General features: G+C 44.8%; 1 protein-coding gene across 1 annotated transcript; it reads right to left on the bottom strand.

Moving 5' to 3' along the window:
- Positions 1-1027: 1027 nt before the first annotated feature.
- On the bottom strand, positions 1028-16036 carry LOC310795219 (extracellular calcium-sensing receptor-like; the record flags this gene model as incomplete). Its single annotated transcript, XM_083657283.1, has 7 exons — positions 1028-1938; positions 10028-10151; positions 10281-10499; positions 10976-11491; positions 11712-11997; positions 12184-12399; positions 15933-16036. 7 exons carry the CDS (start codon positions 16034-16036, stop codon positions 1028-1030), a joined length of 2376 nt encoding a protein of 791 aa, XP_083513409.1.
- Between the last annotated feature and the right edge of the window lie 5195 nt (positions 16037-21231).

Genomic DNA, 21231 nt, shown 5'->3' on the forward strand with positions numbered 1-21231 from the left:
CTAGTAGGTGAAGACTATCCGGGTCCAGAAACTGCGCTTTTCTGGCCAAGAACTTGGTTCTGCCATTCACCTTGCTTATCGTCTTAAGAGCCATGGATTCGCCGCCCAGACTGCGATCTAGCAGACAGCCAAGGTAGCTGACTGATGAATGACTAAAATCGGACTTATCTGCTTATTAATATCAGTGCCAGTGTGTCATTACGCATATCACAGCATTACGCAATGCTGTATGGCCACATGGAGAGAGGTAGAATCCATTCATTTTTCAAGTTTCTGAAGTCAATTTACCTGTGCCTACATTCACCCATTCACACACCGAAGGCGGCCAGCTGTCACGCAGGATGCTGGCACAGCCATCGGGAGCAATTTGAGGTTCAGTGTCTTGCCTAAGGACACTTCGACATGCGGACTGGAGGAGCTGGGGATCGAACCACCAACCTTCTGATTAGTGGTCGACCTGCTCTACCTCCTGAGCCACAGCCGCCCCATCTTTAGATCAAAACATAACAGGTGCAGGAAGAACACTCATATTAATACTAGTTAGCTGGTGATTGCCCCTAATCAACACTACCTGGACAACTGCATGGTGCTAAAAGAGTGCACAGGCTTCCCAAGCATAATGGGGGGGAAAAATGTTATCTCGAGATAACGAAATAATAAGTTGTTATCACGAGAAAACGGATTTTGTCATCTCGAGATAACTTTTTTTTACGGTCATAAAAATAATAAACAAACACATGGCCGTTCTCGGCTTCCGTACATGGGGTTGCAAGAAGTGTAAGAAATGAACCTCAACAACAACACGTAATATACTGTATACATTATTTGGTTTAATGTCAATGACAGCGCAACCACAGTTTAATTATAAGAGTACCTTTTTTTTTTCTTCTTTTTTTTTTAGCACATATTCAAACATACAAAAATACTGATAGTTATCAACAAGAAAGAGTACCCTATTGCATTCATGAATGAAATGTGTTTTTAATGAAACAAGTTCTTGTTATTCTACTATGCCTATTATATTCACTCATGATTTTGATGGCATTTTACCCATCATGTTCTTTTTTGTATTCTTTTCTGGCTTCAATAAGATTATGTAACATTTTGGAATAAAAATACATATTAGCAGTGCAAAACTGGAGGCCAGAATAGCAAATATCTCCACAGCAACACTGAACTTCCCTGGAGAGCTGACATACGCAGGGATAAAGGTGATCCAGACAGCACAGAATATCAGCATGCTGAAGGTGATAAATTTGCCTTCATTGAAATTATCAGGCAGGCTCCGAGCCAAAAAAGCTAGAAAGAAACATAACATAGCCAGGACTCCTATATACCCCAACACAGCCCAGAAGCCTACAGCTGAGCCTAATGCACATTCTAAGATGATTTTGTCTTTAAAGAGTGTAAAATTCTTGAAAGGAAAAGGAGGAGAGATAGTTAGCCAAAGTATGCAAATCAGGACCTGTATGAGAGTGAAAGCCAGAACACTGAGTCTCTGCTGAGCAGGGCCGAACCATTTCATGATATTACTCCCTGGAAGTGTAGCCCTGAAGGCCAGTAACACCACTATAGTTTTCCCCAGAACACAAGACATGCAGAGGACAAAGGTGATCCCAAATGCTGTGTGTCGCAGCATGCAGGACCACTCAGAGGGCCGGCCGATGAAGGTCAGAGAACACAGGAAACACAGAGCCAGGGAGAAGAGCAGCAGGAAGCTCAGCTCAGAGTTGTTGGCCTTGACTATGGGGCTGTTCCTGTATCTGAAGAAGATGAAAGCCACCATTGCAGTCATGCAAGTTCCTAACAGGGACGCCGCTGCGAGCAGTGCCCCCATAATCTCTTCATATGATAGAAACTCTGTCTCCTTCTTTTCACAGTCATCTCTTTTCTCATTTGACCAGAATTCAGGATGGCATCGCTCACAGGTGATGGAATCTACAAGTTAAAATTAAAACAGATATTACATTTCCTGAGTAGCTCCCTTATTTTCCCACGGCGGTGGCAGCAGGCCAGGCCGGAGTCAGAAGATGCCAAAGTCAGGAAGTAGGTCATCAAGTGGGAGGGGGCGTGGTCAGGAAAGGGGATGGGGCTAGGGAAAAGGGACCGTCGCTAGAGATAGGAAGGTCGTAGGGAGCTGGGGATCAAGGGGTGGATAAGGGGAGTGGCTGTGGGGATGTGGGTGGTTTAGGCTAATGGTTAGCCATGATGTTGAGGTACACCAGAGACAATGGGATATCAAAGCGAGACACCCCATCTTTGAGTCACTTCCTGTATTTGTGTCACGTGGGGGTTGCCTATGGTTTTCCATGGCCACGCCCACTTAGGAGACTTGCAGCAGGACTTGAGTCTATTGGAGTCAATAGGAGGAGTGAACATGATCTCAGATTATGACAGATTCTTTCACCCACATAGTCATCAAAGTAAATATTCTGCCCATTTTCCTAAGCCACATATCTTTTGAACATTCTGACACTAAAATGGCATTTTTCAGACAGATTAGGAGAAAATCTGATTTGTTCAAGACCTGTCTGTCTTAGCAACACACTCTCGCAAGATTTGGCAACTCATGTTAGCAGGGATGTTAGCTAAAGCTACATGTGAAGTTCGTTGATGTAGTAGCTAAATCTGAGGTTGGAAAATTTATTTTTTAAATCGAATATCTTAGTTACAACAATATTGAGCTAGACTCAGCTCTCAGTCTTAATCCGTTTCACTACCTTAAGACTGAGAATATTGTTATTTAAATCTTTTCATAACGTTAGGTGGTGCTGTTGGAAGCCTTGCATCGGAGAACCAAGCATGAGTGTTGTGGGTGAAACATATTAATCACTTAGAAACAAACATAACCTGTTAATAGGACGTGTTTCATCCGGCCCCGGCGGCTAGAGGTCTTTCCCCCAGCGATAAGCCCGACTGCCGAGGCTAACTTTACAGAGCCTGCTGATGACTTCACAGTAGCAAGCGGACCACTTCCGGGTAGGAACAATTATTGTAAAATAAACAACAGGTATAAACTCTCTTTGCAGCACATCAGTGTCTTGCTCTATATTGGAACTATGAAACATTGCATTGCCGCTACCAAATAAAATTTGAATAATAAATGTAGGCGTGCCTGCTGCCGGCCGTTCTCGCCGGGCTCGAAGAGACAGATTTTGACAATGAAATTCCCAGATGTTTGGTGGTTAGGTGGCGCTGTTGGCGCCGCTCACCAAACGTCTGGAAACCGAGACTAATATTGAGCTAACAAGGAGCAGCTTTGTGTTTATATGTGTGCGGTTTGTGTGGAGTTCAAGTTAGCTTGCTAGGTCAGCACTAACCCCGGGTCACCAGGATCTCTCTCGCACAACACTTCACGGGAGAGGTGACCATTTAGGAGAACTGCTAGTACCATTTCTTACAAGTGGCAGAGCCTGCAGTGCCGTATCTCCAATATTAACAAACTCTGGGTAGGCTACACCCAAATCATTGCCTAAAGGGCCATAAGGGTGGGCTTCAAGGTATTTGCACTTCTTCTAGGGAGATAGACGGTTCAGTAAAACTACATGACAACCAGATAGCTATGTATAGAAAGGAGTCATACCATGACAGCTACATTGCACATTATTTTGTGAATAAAACATTATTGAACATTATTTTGTACCCAAAAAAAACTCTTCGCCTTTGCCATTTGTTTGGAGGAATTCAAGGTGTTACAAGCATCCCTTGTTCCAACTTCCAACTGTCCCTCTGCCCTACTTTGTGTTGTGTGAAGGGGTGGAGCACAGCTTGGAACAAGTGGCACATGTGCTAATCTAGTTTTATTTGGCGTTTTCAAGGAAGATTTGGACTTTTGAGATAAATTATAAGGACTAAAACATCAGCAGGAGAGGACAACTAAAGTTATCGCTGCTGGGGCAAGTTGGTGAGTGTTGATAGGCTAATACGTTGCCGTTTATTTTGCCTAGCATTAATCTGCCGCTTTGTTATGCAGAACGTGCGTAGATTTGACTTGGCTTCTAGATGGGAATGGAAAACGTATAGGTCGTGATATTGTGGCATGTTGTGCTGCTGGTTTGACTGCGGCTCCCGGTGTGTTTTGTTGTCGCTCACCTGTTTCTTGTCGGAGCGGATCTGTCCCCTCTCTCCCTCTCTGTTACGTAAAAAAATATTGTGTGATACAGCGACCTCGTATCAGGCGTAGTATAGACCAGAACTGCAACGCGTCATCGCACTGCACCGCGCCCCTTTTTGGGGGAATGCGGAAATCCTCTTTGACTCAGGCTGAACGGACATGACGACAGTCCAGTCAACCTTAATTTATTCATATATCTCGACCGTTCAGGATCGGGCAAGGTCGCGAAATAATTAGTAGACATGTTTATCAAACCAAAAAAACACTTGAACCCGAAATTAATGAATTGGTATTTTGTCTATGCTAGCTAAAAACACGGCAAAAATACCATCACAACAACGCTATTCATTCTTTCTATCCCCCAAAAAGGGGCGCGGCCTTGACGCTTTGGATGTGCAGTTCTGGTCTATCAGTGTTGAAGTTTCCAACGCTCAAAACACTCACATTCTATTAACTTGCACCCGGCTGCTTTCCTTGATCTTAAAATAAGTCCACACAGCTGACATGACAGTACACTGGCACTGCTCATCTGTAGGGGTGGGCGGATCTATTCCAAAAATATAGATACTACACAGATGAGTGTTCAAAATCTTGGTAAAACAACACCTTTCAACTAGAGAAATTGACACTCATTAGGAAAGTATGGAAAATGAGGTCATTTGATACAGTACATGTATGGTGTGTATGTAAATGGCTATGTATGGGTGTAATTATGTATATATTTCATAGTGGTAGTTGGATAAATTGAATAAGAACGTGGACTATGTCTGAAAAGTGCAAAATTATATATTTAGTGTGATTTATTGATCAGAAGCTTGTCTTGTGGTATTTTAATTTTGTAGGTACGTATGTTGTACGCCTATTATGTAAGTTGTATGTTTGTTACTGTCTATTTTGTGGACCCCAGGAAGAATAGCTGCAGCATTGCTGTTGACTAATGGGGATCCAAATAAACTTGAAACTTGAAACATCTCTCTCTTCACGATGACAGCACGTTGCTCAAAGTTTAGTTACACATTAGTCTGATTGGGTGGAAGCAGCATGGTGGACTTAGCTGTCTCATTGGCTCTTAGCTCTCTCATTTCAGTCGGTGCCGGATTGAAATCCCATTCCGCTCCCTGCAAGCTCTGCATTGGCTCCGACCCACTCTGACTGCGGCTGCAACCATATTTGGATTTCCTTTCCATGCCCCTCGTGTCGAATCTGTATGCCTCTGCTGCTGTACGTGTCGAATCTGGCGAGCTCAAATGCCTGTGCCGCTGCCTTTGAAACAATAACAACAGCAGCGCTAGTCGCTAGCTCGTTGCTACACGCTGAAAACGATTGATGTGGATTATGCAATGAAGCAGCCTGCATGGTATGTTCGGTGGATGGCTGTAAACAGCCTTTTTCCCCTCTAGTCCACAATAGAAAGCGTCCCCAGCCGGGAGAGTGACGCATTTACGTGATAGTTTTAGGGCAGGGGTGGCCAAACTACGGCCCGCGGGCCAACTGCGGCCCGCTGCCCGTTTTTAAGTGGCCCGCCATGAATTTAGAAAAAAAATAATAAAAAATAATAATAATATATATATATATACACACACATATATATTGTAGCGTATCGCTAATACGCCAAGGAACCGGAGAGTTGTAGTTGGTACAGGTTCTTTATTGACAGGCTCATTCAGCTCCTAGCAGCTAGCTTCTCAGCTAGCTCCACACACGACACCCGCTCTAGCCCGCTCGCAGAACTAGACTGACATCCGGCCCGCGGCCGCTGGTCCTATATACCCCCTTCCCCCTAGGAACACACCCACACACATTAGTTCCTAGCTGCAATCTAGACACTTCTATTGCACATCACATTACAGGTAATACCTGGATTACCTGGAACGCTACAATATATATATACACACACACACACACACACACACACACACACACACACATATACATATATGTTAGGGCTGTCAGCATTAACGCGTTAATCGCGCGTTAACTCAAATTCCTATTAACGCCACTAATTTTTTTAACGCGCGATTAACGGTTACATGCTGCCACTCCGACGTGCTGCCACTCCGACGTTCTGCCACTTCGAAATATCGGCACTCAGAAAGGGGGTCTATATTCCCCGTTTTTCACTAACCTCTCCCAGCCCCCACGCCAAACCTAACCTCCCCCCATGCCTAAACCTAACCTCCCCCAGACCCTAACCCAAAACCTAACCTCTCCCACCCCCACGCCTAAACCTAAGGTCGGCATTGCGGCTTCTAAGGTGAACGACCGCCAGTCCGAATAATGGAAGTTAACGTTCGGAGTGGCAGCATGTCGGAAAGGCAGAGGAACCCCGCGATTAACGCATGCACGTTCTGTGATGTTTGTTTGGTCCGCGCCGTAGTTTTGGAAATCAGGAAGCAGTAATGTTGATATCAAGCAGAAACAAACCTCCGTGAGCAGAAAAGGAGGAAGAAAATTGTTATAATGGCAATTTCAGCTTAAAATTGAGAAGATGTCCCGCATTTTGGGTGAGGGAGAGAAAGAGAGAGCGTGTCAGCGCGATCAGACCGTTGCAGGGAGAGAGAGAGACACACACATGACACACACACACACACACACACAGACAGACGGAGAGCGGGGGGCGGAGAGAGGGAGAGACTAGAGAGAGAGGCAGACAGTGAGAAAGACGGGAGGGCGACCAGACCGGAGTCAGAGAGAGACCAACGGAGAGTGGGAAAGAGAGACCGAGAGAGAAAACGCGAGGGGGAGAGAGAGCTGGCACACAGCTGCTCCTGGATAGCAGGTTAATTTCACACAGAGCATCCTGAGAGATGTGTATTCCCAGTAACTACTAGCAATAATAACAATATACCAATGGCCAAATACTTAACCATACTAATGATAATAGCTACTACCCATATTAATACAACAGTGCATCTTTGCACAAAGGTCCCATGTTTGAGGTACCTCGGTTTAAGGTAGATTTAGAACAGAAAAAAAATTGTGCGATTAATTTGCGATTAAATATTTTAATCGATTGACAGCCCTAATATATATATATATATATATATATATGGGCAAAATGGGAAAAGTTGGGTTACTTGTGTAGCATGACCGGACTTCACTTGTCTTTTAACTCATTGAATGCCAATGACGACAGCTGTCGTCAATTCAAATACTGACGTAGAGTGCCAATGACGACGGTTGTCGTCAATTGCGTTTTTTGACGGTGGGACGTAGATCAATCCCTGATACATCTCTGGTACAACTATTGTAGCTATTGGAGGTCTATAACCTATTTTACAGAACCCTTAGGTGGCGACAGTGCTCTCCACATAACAGAAAGGCAAGGAAAAAACAAAGAAGAAGTCGTTATGGAAACGGAAATCGCATCGCATCCGTATGCATCGATATGCTGAAGCACGTTACTGCAGCTGTGCCTGCAGCAGCCAATCTGCTCCCACAATTGAGCCGCTCCGTGTCGGTTGCGACAGCACATCTGCACATCCACACCGTGGAGTTGTTATTATTCTCAACTGGAAGCATCGTTGCCGGTGACAAACACACGCGGAACGCTGTAAAAAAGCCTGGCTGTTCCGCACCCTTCACTGTGCGCACAGCAAACTCAGCAGAGAGCCACCACAGACAGGAGGAGGAGTGTGCAGTTGAGGCGAGGCGAGGCGAGGCGGGGCGGGGCGGGGCGGGGCGGGGCGGGGCGGGGGGGGGGGGGGGGGGGGGGGGGGGGGCACGCAGAGCAGCACGCAACACCCAGACAGACCCAGGCAGCAGGACAGGATTGACAAACGCAAGCCAGAATATCCGATACCCACCAGCAGCAAATCAAAACCAGCAAGAAGCTGCAACCAGCAGCGCACGCAGGGGCCAGCGCTGCTGGTTGTAGCTAAAAATATTATTCTGCCAAACAAAATTCCCTGGCCTAAACTGTTTTATTGAAGGAAATTATTTTTGAGGTGTGACTACATTAGAAAAGATTAGCTTCAGAGTCAGTGATGTGCTTGAAATGATTAATTTCACAAAAGGCCAATTATCTCAGCTTCTAGAAAAAAATTGCTTTTTTTGGATGAATCAAGCTATCTTCTCCGGCTCATAACTAAAGAACGGAAAATGGGATCAATAAACTTTTTTTTGCAGATGATAGAATAGAGTCTCATCGTTCTTTGTGCGTGTTCAGTGTTTACATAGTAATATCACACAATATTCTGTGGGCCTCGAGAAATCACTGAAAACGCTCTGAAACTCTGGCACTGGGAGCGTCCGTTCTCCAAAAGTGGCTGGCACTCAATGAGTTAATGTGTTTTTTTTACATTTTTAATACTGAATGTTGGTGAAATTATCTCTGTCTTAACCCGTTTGAAAACATAAAAAAATACCTATTGCACATCAATAAACTATGTGTCATATATTTATTTAGGTGGAAATTAAATTTCTTTATGGCACAAGTGTTTTCTGGTCCTCGTGTTCCCGGCAGCGCACCCCTTAAAGGAAAATTACGTTTTTTTACACCGCAGACCCTATTTCCAGCTTAAAATATGATGTTTTACTGGTGTCCACCCGCTATGCTGACCACCCACAATGCCGACCTTAGGTTTAGGCGTGGGGGGTGGGAGAGGTTAGGTTTAGGGTTAGGGTCTGGGGGAGGTTAGGTTTAGGTGTAGGGGGGTGGGAGAGGTTAGGTTTAAGCTTAGGGTCTGTGGGAGGTTAAGTTTCGGCGTGTGGGGAGGTTAGGTTTCGGCATGGGGGCTGGGAGGGCTTAGCTCCAGCTGGTCCACCGACACGCTGCACGCCGCCTCGCTCAGCTGGTTCTGCTTGTGGGCTATCGGCATTGCGGCCTGTCGGCACATAGACGCGGCATCGTTTTACTCACCCAGAGAACTTTGGTTTCATTCTGATCGCCATAGAAGATATTCAGGTCCGAGTAGAGTCCTGGAACTGGCCAAAACGGGCGAAAACGGAGCATACTTAGTACACACTGTAAATAACGTATTTTCTGCAACGTAGCGGTTCATATCCTCAATATCTCCCCCATAAATTAATGTGGATCCGTCTAGTCTCCTCCGGGGCAATATTGGGCATGCAAGAAATATATTAGAGTTTATTTATACGGGCGGCTGTAGCTCAGGAGGTAGAGCGGGTCGTCCACTAATCGCTTTGGATAAAAGAGGTCGGTGGTTCGATTCCCGGCTCCTCCAGTCTGCATGTCGAAGTGTCCTTGGGCAAGACACTGAACCCCACTACCATTTAAAAGTACTTAACCCTGTTTATCTGGCAACAAGAAAGGAATGCGAGGCTGCAGGCAGCCTGCAATCACAGAGAGCAGGGCAGAGAGTGGTGTACTTTCACATTCTCACTCTTCCTTTAAGAGCTTACAAACTATATTTATCGTTCAAATTTCACAATAATCTTTACACAGAATGACAGCCAAGGCTTCATTTTACTAGAATCAGGTAAAACACGAAAACGGCCAAAGTAAACATTTCCTCATAAAATCACGTTTCAAGAGAAACACATTAGCGCGACATCCGACTCATTTTGATGGAGCAGGTCACATTTAGTCTAGTATTAACAAATATAATTGAATCCTTTCCTTCCACATACAAATCAGATTTGCCGCATGCCCATCTGTCTAATTGCCTGCCAGTCAAAACGTCATCACATTCATTGCTTATAACCCGAAAAAATTATGAAGTAATGAGGAAATATTTGAAATGTAAAGTGTATTATTAGGTTATTACATTAATAAAGTTAAGGAAATACATTCTGAGGTTGTATGGATGTGATTTTTTGACATTTTCAATAGTATTGTGAACACGTTTATTTCTTCTTGCAATAGGGGGGCACGACGAAAGGCTAATCCTATTTGCGGAGCTTTGGCATGGGAAAATTTGGGAACCCCTGCTTTAAGTAATACTAGAGTACCTGTGCTCTTGCTGATTTCTCCCTCTGCACATGGTATACAGTCATAGCAGCAGACCGGCTTTCCTTTCTGGAGGACCTTACGGTTTCCTGGGGGACAGCTCTCACTGCACACTGACACAGGCACCTGCATGAACAAAAAAGCAATATAAAATACACTTTCATAAATGCTGTTGTGTTTCCATGTCACCATTTGGAATTCTGATGAAATCGACATTACGATACAATAATCCCGCAATGATCATACGGTATTAACCTGTTCTGAGTTATGTGCCCAAATTATGGATTTATTGTGCAGATTGAGCTGTTTTTCTGCAGGTAAAGATCCGTCGTAAAGACCAACCGTGACAAACTCCACATTTCCATTTTTGTCCGGCTGCCAGTTTATGATTTCATCCTTTGCTGGTGGGTCTCCATTCTCATCAAAGTAAACATCCTCTCCCTCCTTTGTCTTGAACTGAACCTTTTTTATGTGCTGCAAAATCTAAGCAGATAGATATTACTTTACCTTTATACTTTATTCCATTCAATGTAAACCACCTTGTATTAGCTCTGCAGAATGATGGACATGCAACAATTTATAAAAAAAATACTGTAAAAAAAAAAGGAGAGTTGATGTGAAGCAAATAATGTTGAACTACAGTATCGTTCAGCCTTCAGTGTTCAACTCACCGTGAATGGATCTGGCTGTAACTTATTGCCACATTTTTCTTTACAGCCAAGAACACTATGTAGTGCGTGAGCCACAGCATAAACTGCTTTATAGACATTGTTAAGGATGGGCATCGATGACATATCAGTGAAACTGTTTTGCTGCCCAGACAGATCTTCAGACCCTGTACAGTATCTCCGATTCCCTTCTGAGCCCTTCGTCTGTTTGAACCTACAATCAAACATTGTCTCCCAGAATTCTGTGAACAATTCATGACTATATGAATTGAGTGACTTTACATCCAACATGAAATCCCTCATGCCTGTGACATGGGCCTTGGGGAGGGTAAGACCTATAGTCCCATCCAGGATCTGGTGTCCATTCATAGTTACAGTGTAGGAATCAACAATCCAGCCCTCAGTGCCTACCCACTGGTACCCAGTCAGGTTGTGGGAGGCCATCTCATGTATTAGCATTTCAAAATCCTGGGTAGTAAGGAAAGCGACAATCACCTGAGAAGTGGAAGCTTTGATAATGTCAATTATTGCCTGTATTTTTTCTGGTGGATCTGTTCTAAATACGGATACAGAGTACTCTAGACAGATGCCCAGCTGTTGGGCCGTCTCAGTGAATATGGCCATGCCGTCATTGCCATAAGCGTCATTGCTCCTAATTGCCCCGACCCAAGTCCAGCCAAAGTGCTTGACCAACTGCGCCAGACCTCTGGCCTGGTATAAGTCACTGGGTATTGTTCTGAGGAAGGATGGGTACCGGACTTTGTCACTGAGACAAGCACAGGTGGCCCAGTGGCTGATCTAGGGAGTAGAAAGGAATGATGTGCCCAAGATGAGGATGCAAATTCTAAAACAATGTCACAGGAAAACATAGAGCACATTAGCAGCAATTCTCTTAAAACTGCCTTTACTGTGAGCAGTCAGACATATTGCAGTATAATAATTACTGTATTGTCGAGAAAATAACACAACATAAATAGATCAAATGGTGGCAAAAAACAACAAAAAAACAACAACCCACCATTGGGATATGAAAGGGTCTAATGACAGTGGATATAGCCATGGAAGGAGAGGAGTAACTGTCTCCAATAATAGCCAGCACTTGGGCCGGTCTGGTGCAGGGTGCCTTGGAGGCTGTGGATATATCCTCATTACCATTAGCCAAGGCCAGTGCCACCGTTACTCCCCTTGCAATGGAGCCACATGAATCATAGATCTTGTAGCCCAGAAAGATGCCAGGCAGCAAGTCTGTGCTGTTGTTAATCTCCTCAATGGTAAAGAGCATAGCCTGAGCAACCTGGAACTCTCTGAAAGTCAAACTTGCCCCAGACAGTTGTAAATAGTTTGTGTTAGAGCCAGTATGTCCTTGAAATGAAACACAATTAAAAGTGAAACTATATGAGCAAACATTTCTAATCCATTTTGTATAACTACCCAGTGCTTCTAATCTTCTATCTTACTTATGTCAAGCAGCTTGCTACAGGGTAATTTACCTTGTGCACTGCAGTGGCGGTGGTCTGTACATGTAGGAGTCCTGTCTGCCTTTCCAGCTGCTGTGGAAAGTGAAAATTCCACCCAAAATAATGTCCCCATTCTTAGAAAGCTGGGGGATCTCTGGCTCCCCTATCTGCCGACACACCGACTCCTCAGCCCCAGAGACAGATGCCACCAGCAGCAGCTGCAGAAGGACCCAACCCTGCTCTGTCCACCTTTGGATGGACATCATACTAAAGACCATTACACACCAAGAGTGATGCGAATATACAGCACAAAATTGTGAAGCGACTTTTCACCCACCTGTCAATCACAGCAACAGATGTGTACACGTCAGCAAAGCTTCGCAGTTGGTATGCACGGTTGCATTGACTGATATAAGTTCAAAAGATATTATTGACATGCGGATTAATCGCATGAGATTAAAAAAAACGCTTGTGTAAGGAGCTTAAGAGACAAACCACAAGGCAGCTGCAGATGCGCCCTAACATGAGAAGGGCAGAGCTTGCATCTGTATTTATAGATATTAAAGCATGACAAGTAGTTATGGAACAGTGATGTTCTATGGCTCCACAGGGAGCACAGGACAGAGGAGGGAGGTGCAAAACTGGAAAGTTCTTAATGAGTTTTGGCTGTATCTTATGAGTATATAGCCTATTCAGTCACATAAAATTGTGGTATTTTTACATTCAATATTTGCAACAATTCAACAAGTCTGATTTGCACTAACTGGAAAAATAATTGTCTATCTGTCCTTCGCGAACCGTTCATCGGATTGACTTCAAACTTGGGGAGTGCACTGCTAGGAACCCGACGGGTAGTAGTGCAGAATTTTGTGCAATTTGAACACGTATATTGCAGTCATAGTGCCACCCACTGGCAACACAAAAAGTGGTAAATCTCTAGAACTCGTTCGTCCGATCGACTTCAAAATTGGAGGGTGCGCTCCTGGGGACCTGACAGAGTGCAGTGCTGAAATTTGTGCAATTCGCCACCTACTGGCAACACAAAAAGGCGTTTATCTCAAGAACTATTCGTCCGATTGACTTTAAACTTGTGGAGTACGCTTCTGGGAACCCGATTGGGTGCAGTGCTGAATGTGCATGGCATTGCACCACCTACTGGCAACAGAAACCGTTTATCTCGAGAAGCGTTCATCGAATCAACTTCAAACTTGGGGATTGTGTTGCTGGGAACCCAACAGATTGCAGTGCAAAATTGTGTGCAATTTTGACACGAGCATAGTCATAGGGCCACCTACTGGCAACACAAAAAAACTTTATCTTGAGAACCGTCCAATCGCCACCTCCTCGATGAGGTGTTACTTAGCAAGCCTCAGGTTGTCTGACTTTGTGAAGAATCTGAAAACAGATGAATGTAACACTTACTCACAATTAAAACACAAGATAAGACACCACATAGCACAGCAGTTCAGCAGGCAACTAGTCTCGATGCCAGACCCATGAGAATTCTTACGCTCATACACTACGTGCTGCAGATCTCTCTCTGGGTCTGGGACACTTTCCCTCAGCCGGCTGGTTATGGGAGGGAGCCATTTGCTTGGCCAGTGATATGCCACTGATGGATTCAGTCCTCCCCAATCAGTAACGACTTTGCGATCAGACGACACGGGAGGTGCAGCCCATTTGATATGGGGAGAATTCAACACAGGAGACTTGGAAGAATGCTGAAACGGTGTCATGTTTTATTAAAAAATGCACAGAGGACATAGTCCCCACAAAAACAGTTAAAACAATGCCAAACGAGAAACCCTGGATCAACTGTGACGTCCAGGCTGCACTTCACGCCCGGACCACCGCCTTCAAGTCCGGGACGCCAGAACAATACAAGCAGACGAAATACGCCCTCCGAGCTACAATAAAAAAAGCACGGAGAGAATACGGAAGGCAGCTGGAGGCAAAACTGGACTCCAACAACCCCAGACACCTGGTGACGCGTTGGCAAAACGCCAACGCGTCACCCACCCTGCCAGACGAACTCAACGCGTTCTACGCCAGGTTCGACCCCTCTGCCAGAGCGCCTCCCCCCTCCTCTCCTACCCCTCTCCTCCCCACCACCCCCCCTCCCCCCCCCCCCTCAGCCACCTCTCCCCCCCATCACCCCTCCTCCTCTCCTCCCCCCCACCACCCCTCCTCCTCTCCTCCCCCCCACCCCCCCCCACTGCCCTCCTCCCCCCGACCACCTCCCCTCCTCCCCTCCCCCCCCACCCCTCAGCACCCCCACCCCCTCCCATTCCCACCCATAATTCAGGTGGTTTGAATGGGCAACCTCACCTCCTCCCCACTGACCATCAGCATAGGAGCGCCCCAGGGGTGCGTCTCCAGCCCCTTCTGGTCCTCTACACCCACGACTGCGTGGCGACTCAAACTTCGAACACCATCGTGAAGTTTGCAGACGACACAGCAGTCGTGGGGCTTATCTCGGGGGGGCGACGAGACGGCCTACAGAGAGGAGGTGGGGGCCCTGGAACAATGGTGCCAGGACAACCACCTCTCTCTGAACGTCTCCAAGACCAAGGAGATCATTGTAGACTACAGGAGGGGGGGGGTGCCACACGGCACAGTGGTGGAAAGGGTGGACAGCTTCAAGTACCTGGGAGTCAACATCCACCAGGACCTGACTTGGGCCGGTCACACCGCCACTGTTGTCAAAAAGGCCCAACAGCGAATACACGGACTCAGGCGCCTGAAGAAATTTGGGCTAAGGCCAGAAATCCTTAGGGACTTCTACAGAGGCACCATTGAAAGCCTGCTGACTGGCTGCTTCACCACCTGGTACGGGAACTGTACCACCATGGACCGCAGGGCGCTACGGAGAGTGAGACGCGCGGCCCAGCACGTAACAGGATGTGAGTTGCCAGAACTGCATGAACTGTATAAACAGCGGTGCCTCAGGAGGTCCCTGAAGATCATCAAAGACACAAACCATCCCCACAACAGCCTGTTCTCCCTGTTACCCTCAGGGAGGAGATACAGGGTTCCAAAAGCACGCACAAATCGCTTGAGGAACAGTTTCTTCCCGCAGGCCACGAGACTCCTTATCATACACAAATAGTGTAGTAGCCGTACTGTACCGTACTGTAGCTGCTACCATTACATATGTCTAATGTTTAATTGTATGTTTAATAAGGAATATGCTATTTGCACCTGTATGTCAAATACGCCGAATTTAAAATGTTTAAGCACGTCTAAAGTATGCACATGACATGTGCACCTATGTGCAGTGAATATGCCACTGTCTCTGACTTGTCTTATCACTATACTGCCTTATTGCTTGTTGTGTCTCTTGTTGTTTTTGCACTCATATGCCCTGTCATATTTGTACTATGTTGTAAACGGAGTCCACAGCACAAGAATTTCACACGTGATACTTGTACCATGGAGTGACAATAAAAATCTTGAATCTTGAATCTTGAATTTTTCGAACCGCTGCTACGACCTGTCAATCTCAATTTCAACCCGCCTTCAAAAACCAGCAGTGGCTGTGAACTGGCACAAACTCATTTATGTAGTATGCAGAGTGCAGCGATTCAACATAATATTTTAGTCTGGGGAGAGACTAGCAGGCAACTGACTTACATGTACTTAAATAAATAAAACTTATCTAACCATTAACAGAACTAAATCTAAATTTAATTTAATACTGGTGTCTGGTGGTGACTTCCATGATTCATTATAAAGTAAAATAGATTATCATGGCATTCAAAAGGTACATTTACTGTACTTGCCCATCTTTGTATCTGGGATCCACTAAAGTAGCGATGCTGTAGAGTGGCTGGGTTTCAACATCAGCGAAGCATTTCTGCACTGCCTCCAGGAGTGTTTTCTTCATGGTCTTGATTCCCTGGTCAGTGCTTTCCTCCCGAGAAAGAACACGTCTGAGGGCTAATCAATGAATGAATGGTTTATTTCTAACAATATAAAAATAATAATAAAAAAACAATACAAAATATATGTATAAAGAATACAAAAATACAAATGACCTGTTATGGCAGGGATTACATCAGCTGCAGTTGCAGTCTCCTTGCTCACATCCACTGGTTGACTGTCAGTGTGGCTGGTAGGCTGTGGTCAGCTGCATAGACAGACACTGAGACCCTGCTTTTGCTCCAGGACGCTGTGCAGCATGTAGAGGCTGCTGTTCCATCTCACCTGCACATCCTGCTATAGGCGCTTGATGTCCATCTTCAGATCAACCTGGATATCTTCCAGACCCCTGCATATCCCAGGGGGGAATGTTTGAAATGGCCTACAATCTTCCACGCGTTATCCAGTGTGTCTGTGATGCAAGTTACTTTCAAAATGTAATATACTACATATTGCTAGTTACTTTCATTTGAAAGTAATGTTACTTTACAATATTACTGTCTGTGTAGAGTAACTCGTTACTTATTACTTTTGCATTACATTACCAAAATAACTGCAGTAGCAGAATGACATTGGAACCATCCTGAAAAATAATTTAAAATGTCTCGAAATCAGTGTAAACTGTCTAAAATTCTAAATGTTATCCTTTTCCTTTTGTAACCAGGCCTACTAAGAAGCTTTGATACCTTGGAATGACCAACTACGCCACCTAGGGAATTGCACCCCAGGAAATAAAGTTCAATGCAATACACTTTGTATAAGGCACACAAGTACAGTTGTAAAGAGGCAATAAGATGTGGTTTCAAGCTCACACAAATATGTTTATTTATGTAAAATGTGCCTGTAAGAAGGAATACTGGAAGCTGTGGTAAAGGGGGAACATAGGTTAGGTATTTTGTAATTGCAATTGTAATTACAATAAAATACTTCCTTTATTACGATTTAGCTATATTAAAATCTCACAATGTCAAAAAATAGACAATTTCTCTTAAAAGGCTATGTCGCCCACTATACCAACAGGACAGGGGGGGGTTTGATGAGGACGCCGAGACTAGGGGAGGCTTAGCTAAAAGGCTGACGACGACGCACACCACACGTGTTTGTGTCTGGGTCACTCTCACTGCAATCTCACTGCAAAAAGGTGAACAAAAGTATTTAGTGCATAGTTAACTCGAACATGCAAGTGATTAGGGAAGGGGCCACCTACGCTGCCAATCCCCACCACCTCGGCCACACTCCTCAATACCCACCTGTGGTGTACAGCAGGCTTGACTTCCAAAAGTAATGAATGAAACAAAAAGTAACAAACTAGACAAAAGGTGAACCACGCCAGGCACTCGGGGCAGAACAACTAAATGCTAAATATAACTAAGGCAAAACAGCAGGGGTGATAACCTGTATAAAGAAACAAAAATACAAATTAACAAGGTCATGACTCTCAAACCATTATACACTTATTAAACTCAAAAGAAAGGAAAATACCTCTGGTGCATCAAATGACACCTTCTAACAGTAGTCGGGTCAGGGAGGGGAAATCTCCTCTGGAGAGGTAAACTGGGGTTTGGCTTGAGTGGATGGTCCCTATTTGAGGATAGTCATTAGTCAATGTTAAAACTATTAAAACCAAGAAAACAAATAAACTATTTACCTTGGTCCCCATTCAGTTTACCAAAGGAGCCAGGTCCAGGCTAACCTGACGCTGCCAGATGGATGTAGGTTGGTTCACATTTGTTTCACAACCTACATCCATCTGGGTTTGGCCAAGCTACCCTGCGGTCACTTTTTTCAAGCTACTTGGCAGGTGATTGGATGTACCGTCTGTCTGTCACCGTCTGGGCGTGCCAACACCAACCAATCAGATCGACTTGCCTTCATGACGTAGCAGCTGCAGCGCCTGGAGAGAATTGTAAACAGCTAGGACTACAATTGAATGTTAAGATCTAGCGTTAAATAGTTAGCATGGAGGTCGCAGATTTTTGCTGTTTTTGTAAGGTGAATATTGGGTGCAAACATTGCCTATTCAATTTGCCAAAAGAAAGAAGAATAACTGCAGATGTCTGACTGAGGATGAAGTGCAGGTGGGCCATTTTGCATGTTAAATGTTATGGATTAACTGATGTTCCACAACTAGCAGCCACCCCAACCTCCAGGCAGCCACTGCCCATGCTAAGAGCCCCTCTCCCGGCCATAGACACCCAGGACAGCCACCCCAACCTCCAGGCAGCCACTACCCATGCGAGGGGCTCTTAGCATGGGTAGTGGCTGCCTGGAGGTGGCTGTGCTGGGTGCCTATGGCCGGGAGAGGGGCTCTTAGCATGGGTAGTGGTTGCCTGGAGGTTGGGGTGCTACGTCTGATGATTGATGATTAATGTTAACATTAACAGCGATTAATTACTAACACATATCGTTGTTCGTTTCTTCAGGGAACTGATGACACCGAGTGGCACGCACCCTGGATGGCTAACGTCATGTTCATGTGCAGTTCAGCTCTCAAGGAAGGCGGTTGCTTTTTTTCTCCCTCTCTCCCTATCTCTCCCTCCCACTGCCTGCTCACTCGTCCTGACCGGCTACTCTTGCACTGTCTCTTCGAAACTATCTGAAGTAATTATGGAATTGATAAGCTGGTCTCTCAACGCAATTGACAAAAAAAATCCACGAGAAGCGCTGGTTCGGGGGAACCCATCTGCCCTGATGGTACTTTTTCTGCAGGCTATGTGATGGACTCATGGGAGAAGTGGCGGGTTGTCTGCCTGGCCGTTCTCTCTGTGGAGGACATCGAAGATGTTTATCTATTTGGATTTATGATAGCAGGACATTTGCTTCTTGGATTGAGCGTTGCCCTAGTCTATCAGAAAATAAAAATGTTGGGAGCCACTCAAAGCTGCCCATCAAAGCTGCCCATCATGTTGAACATGTTAAACAAGGTTGGCCGAGCCGTGAGTACTCAGACTGTTATGACTTCTGATCAGAATCGCAAGATGGATGGTGTGATTTCTGATCTGAATCGCAAGATGGATCATATTTTGGAGAAACTCGACGCTCTGCATGAAAGTGATTAGTTGGAGACCATGCCTGGAGCGGAAATCAATTGGAATGCTGTTTTCCCTCCGCTAAGCCAAACATCCTATCGCATTCCGGTGCCCCCCTCTCGCCCGGCAATTAGTGTTACTCACTAATTGTTTCAATAAAATATGTAAGATAAATACTGTAGATTGTTTGTTTCCACCAGTTTGATGGTAACTCATTCTTACAACTACAAAAGTGTATGTAAAAAAAAAAATTGTTTAGCGGCCATATTGGTAGCCTATTTACTATGCAAAGTAGAGTGCTATAGATAGATTCAATCATAAATCTGAGTATTACATAGTGTTTCTAAAACTCAAAAACCATAAAATGGACACCGAGTTTACTAAAAGCATCAACAGTTATGGTAAAAACTCATATTCAGGTAGTCGCCATCTTGGAAATATGCAGATTAGGGGTCCACACACATCTTCATTAGTAAAGATAAGCATTCCAACACCTTTCTAATGGTCAAAAAACATAAGATAGACACCAAGTCTGTATTTCTAGCTCATCTCTTTCAAAAGTTATAGCCAAAATATTTTTCGGACAGTGGTCATATTGGATCTGGCCGCCATGGTGACCCCGGGGGTCACGGGCTCGGGCACTCTGGCTCAATTGTTAGAGCATGCCCTGGGCTAATTCTGGGCAAAATATGTTGCTTTTAGACTTGATTTGCATGAACTTAGCCTCAAATGTCCCTAAAAGTCCCGCAACTATTATGTTTTGCATGGTGTTATAAATCGAGTGATAACACACATTTAGCTACCATTGGTGCAATGCTCTCACATATTTTCTAACTCTAGAGATGTATACCTTGCCAAAAATCAATATGAGCATTATTCCCAACCCTTCTGGCCCATGGACTAATATCTAGATAGATTTCTTTTGCAAGATTTTGAGAGTAAATTAGACACTTTTTTCAAATGTTTTTGAGTTTTACTATACCAAACCTGTTAAAATCATTAAAACAACCCTCTCAATCCATTCCTCATGCAGAAATCATACAGAAAAGTGGTGTCATTTGTCTCTGTATGACGTCTAGTTCAAAAGTTATGACCCTTATCCATTTTCATCAGACATCGCAATATGCCCGCAAAGATGGCCGCCAAACGGACCCATGGGACACTATTTCAACGGGGTAACAACAAAATGTGTTTATTAGACACCTTGAGGAGTACAAAAATCTATGTTAGAAAAATATATCTTTCGGGGACCCCCCGTTCCTACTAGACTAATAAGACAAGTCAGAGACAGTGGCATATTCACTGCACATACTGTAGGTGCACATGTCATGTGCATACTTTAGACGTGCTTAAACATTTTAAATTCGACGTATTTGACATACAGGTGCAAATAGCATATACCTAATTAAACATACAATTAAACATTAGACATACATAATGGTAGCAGCTACAGTACGGTACAGTACAGCTACTACACTATTTGTGTATGTTAAGGAGTCTCGTGGCCTGCAGGAAGAAACTGTCCCTCAAGCGATTTGTGCGTGCTTTTGGGATCCTGTATCTCCGCCCTGAGGGTAACAGGGAGAAGAGGCTGTTGTGGGGATGGTTTGTGTCTTTGATGATCTTCAGGGACCTCCTGAGGCACCGCTGGTCAGGCGCGGACTGCATAATCGAGCAGGTCGGGCAAATGCCTGGTGGCCTGGCCTGGCCTGGCCTGCAAAAAAAATTAAAAATAAATAAAATTGGTGCCCGCAGTCAGGCCACTCACTGAACAGCAGGCCAGGCGCCGCCTACTGGTTTACTAGTGGTTTTATTACTTTATTCAGGGTTAATGTGGGTGCATCTCACTGTGAAATTGGACTCGGCCCAAATTGGGCTTCAAACGGCCCAAATCGGGCTTCAAACGGCCCAAATCATGCTTCAAACCACCCAAATTGGGCTTCAAACGGCCCAAATCTGGCTTCAAACGGCCCAAATTGGGCTTCAAACGGCCCAAATTTTTCCTTTTTTTTTTTTTTTAATACCTTCAAGCAGCAGTTTCAGACAATGGACGTTTCGGCGCAAGCCTTCCTCAGCATTGTGCTGACAGTAGACGGACATGACGTATAAATAGTGTCAAACCGGAAGTACA

Source organism: Poromitra crassiceps (assembly GCF_964638095.1).
Source record: "Poromitra crassiceps genome assembly, chromosome: 21".
Classification (NCBI taxonomy): Eukaryota; Metazoa; Chordata; class Actinopteri; order Beryciformes; family Melamphaidae; genus Poromitra; species Poromitra crassiceps.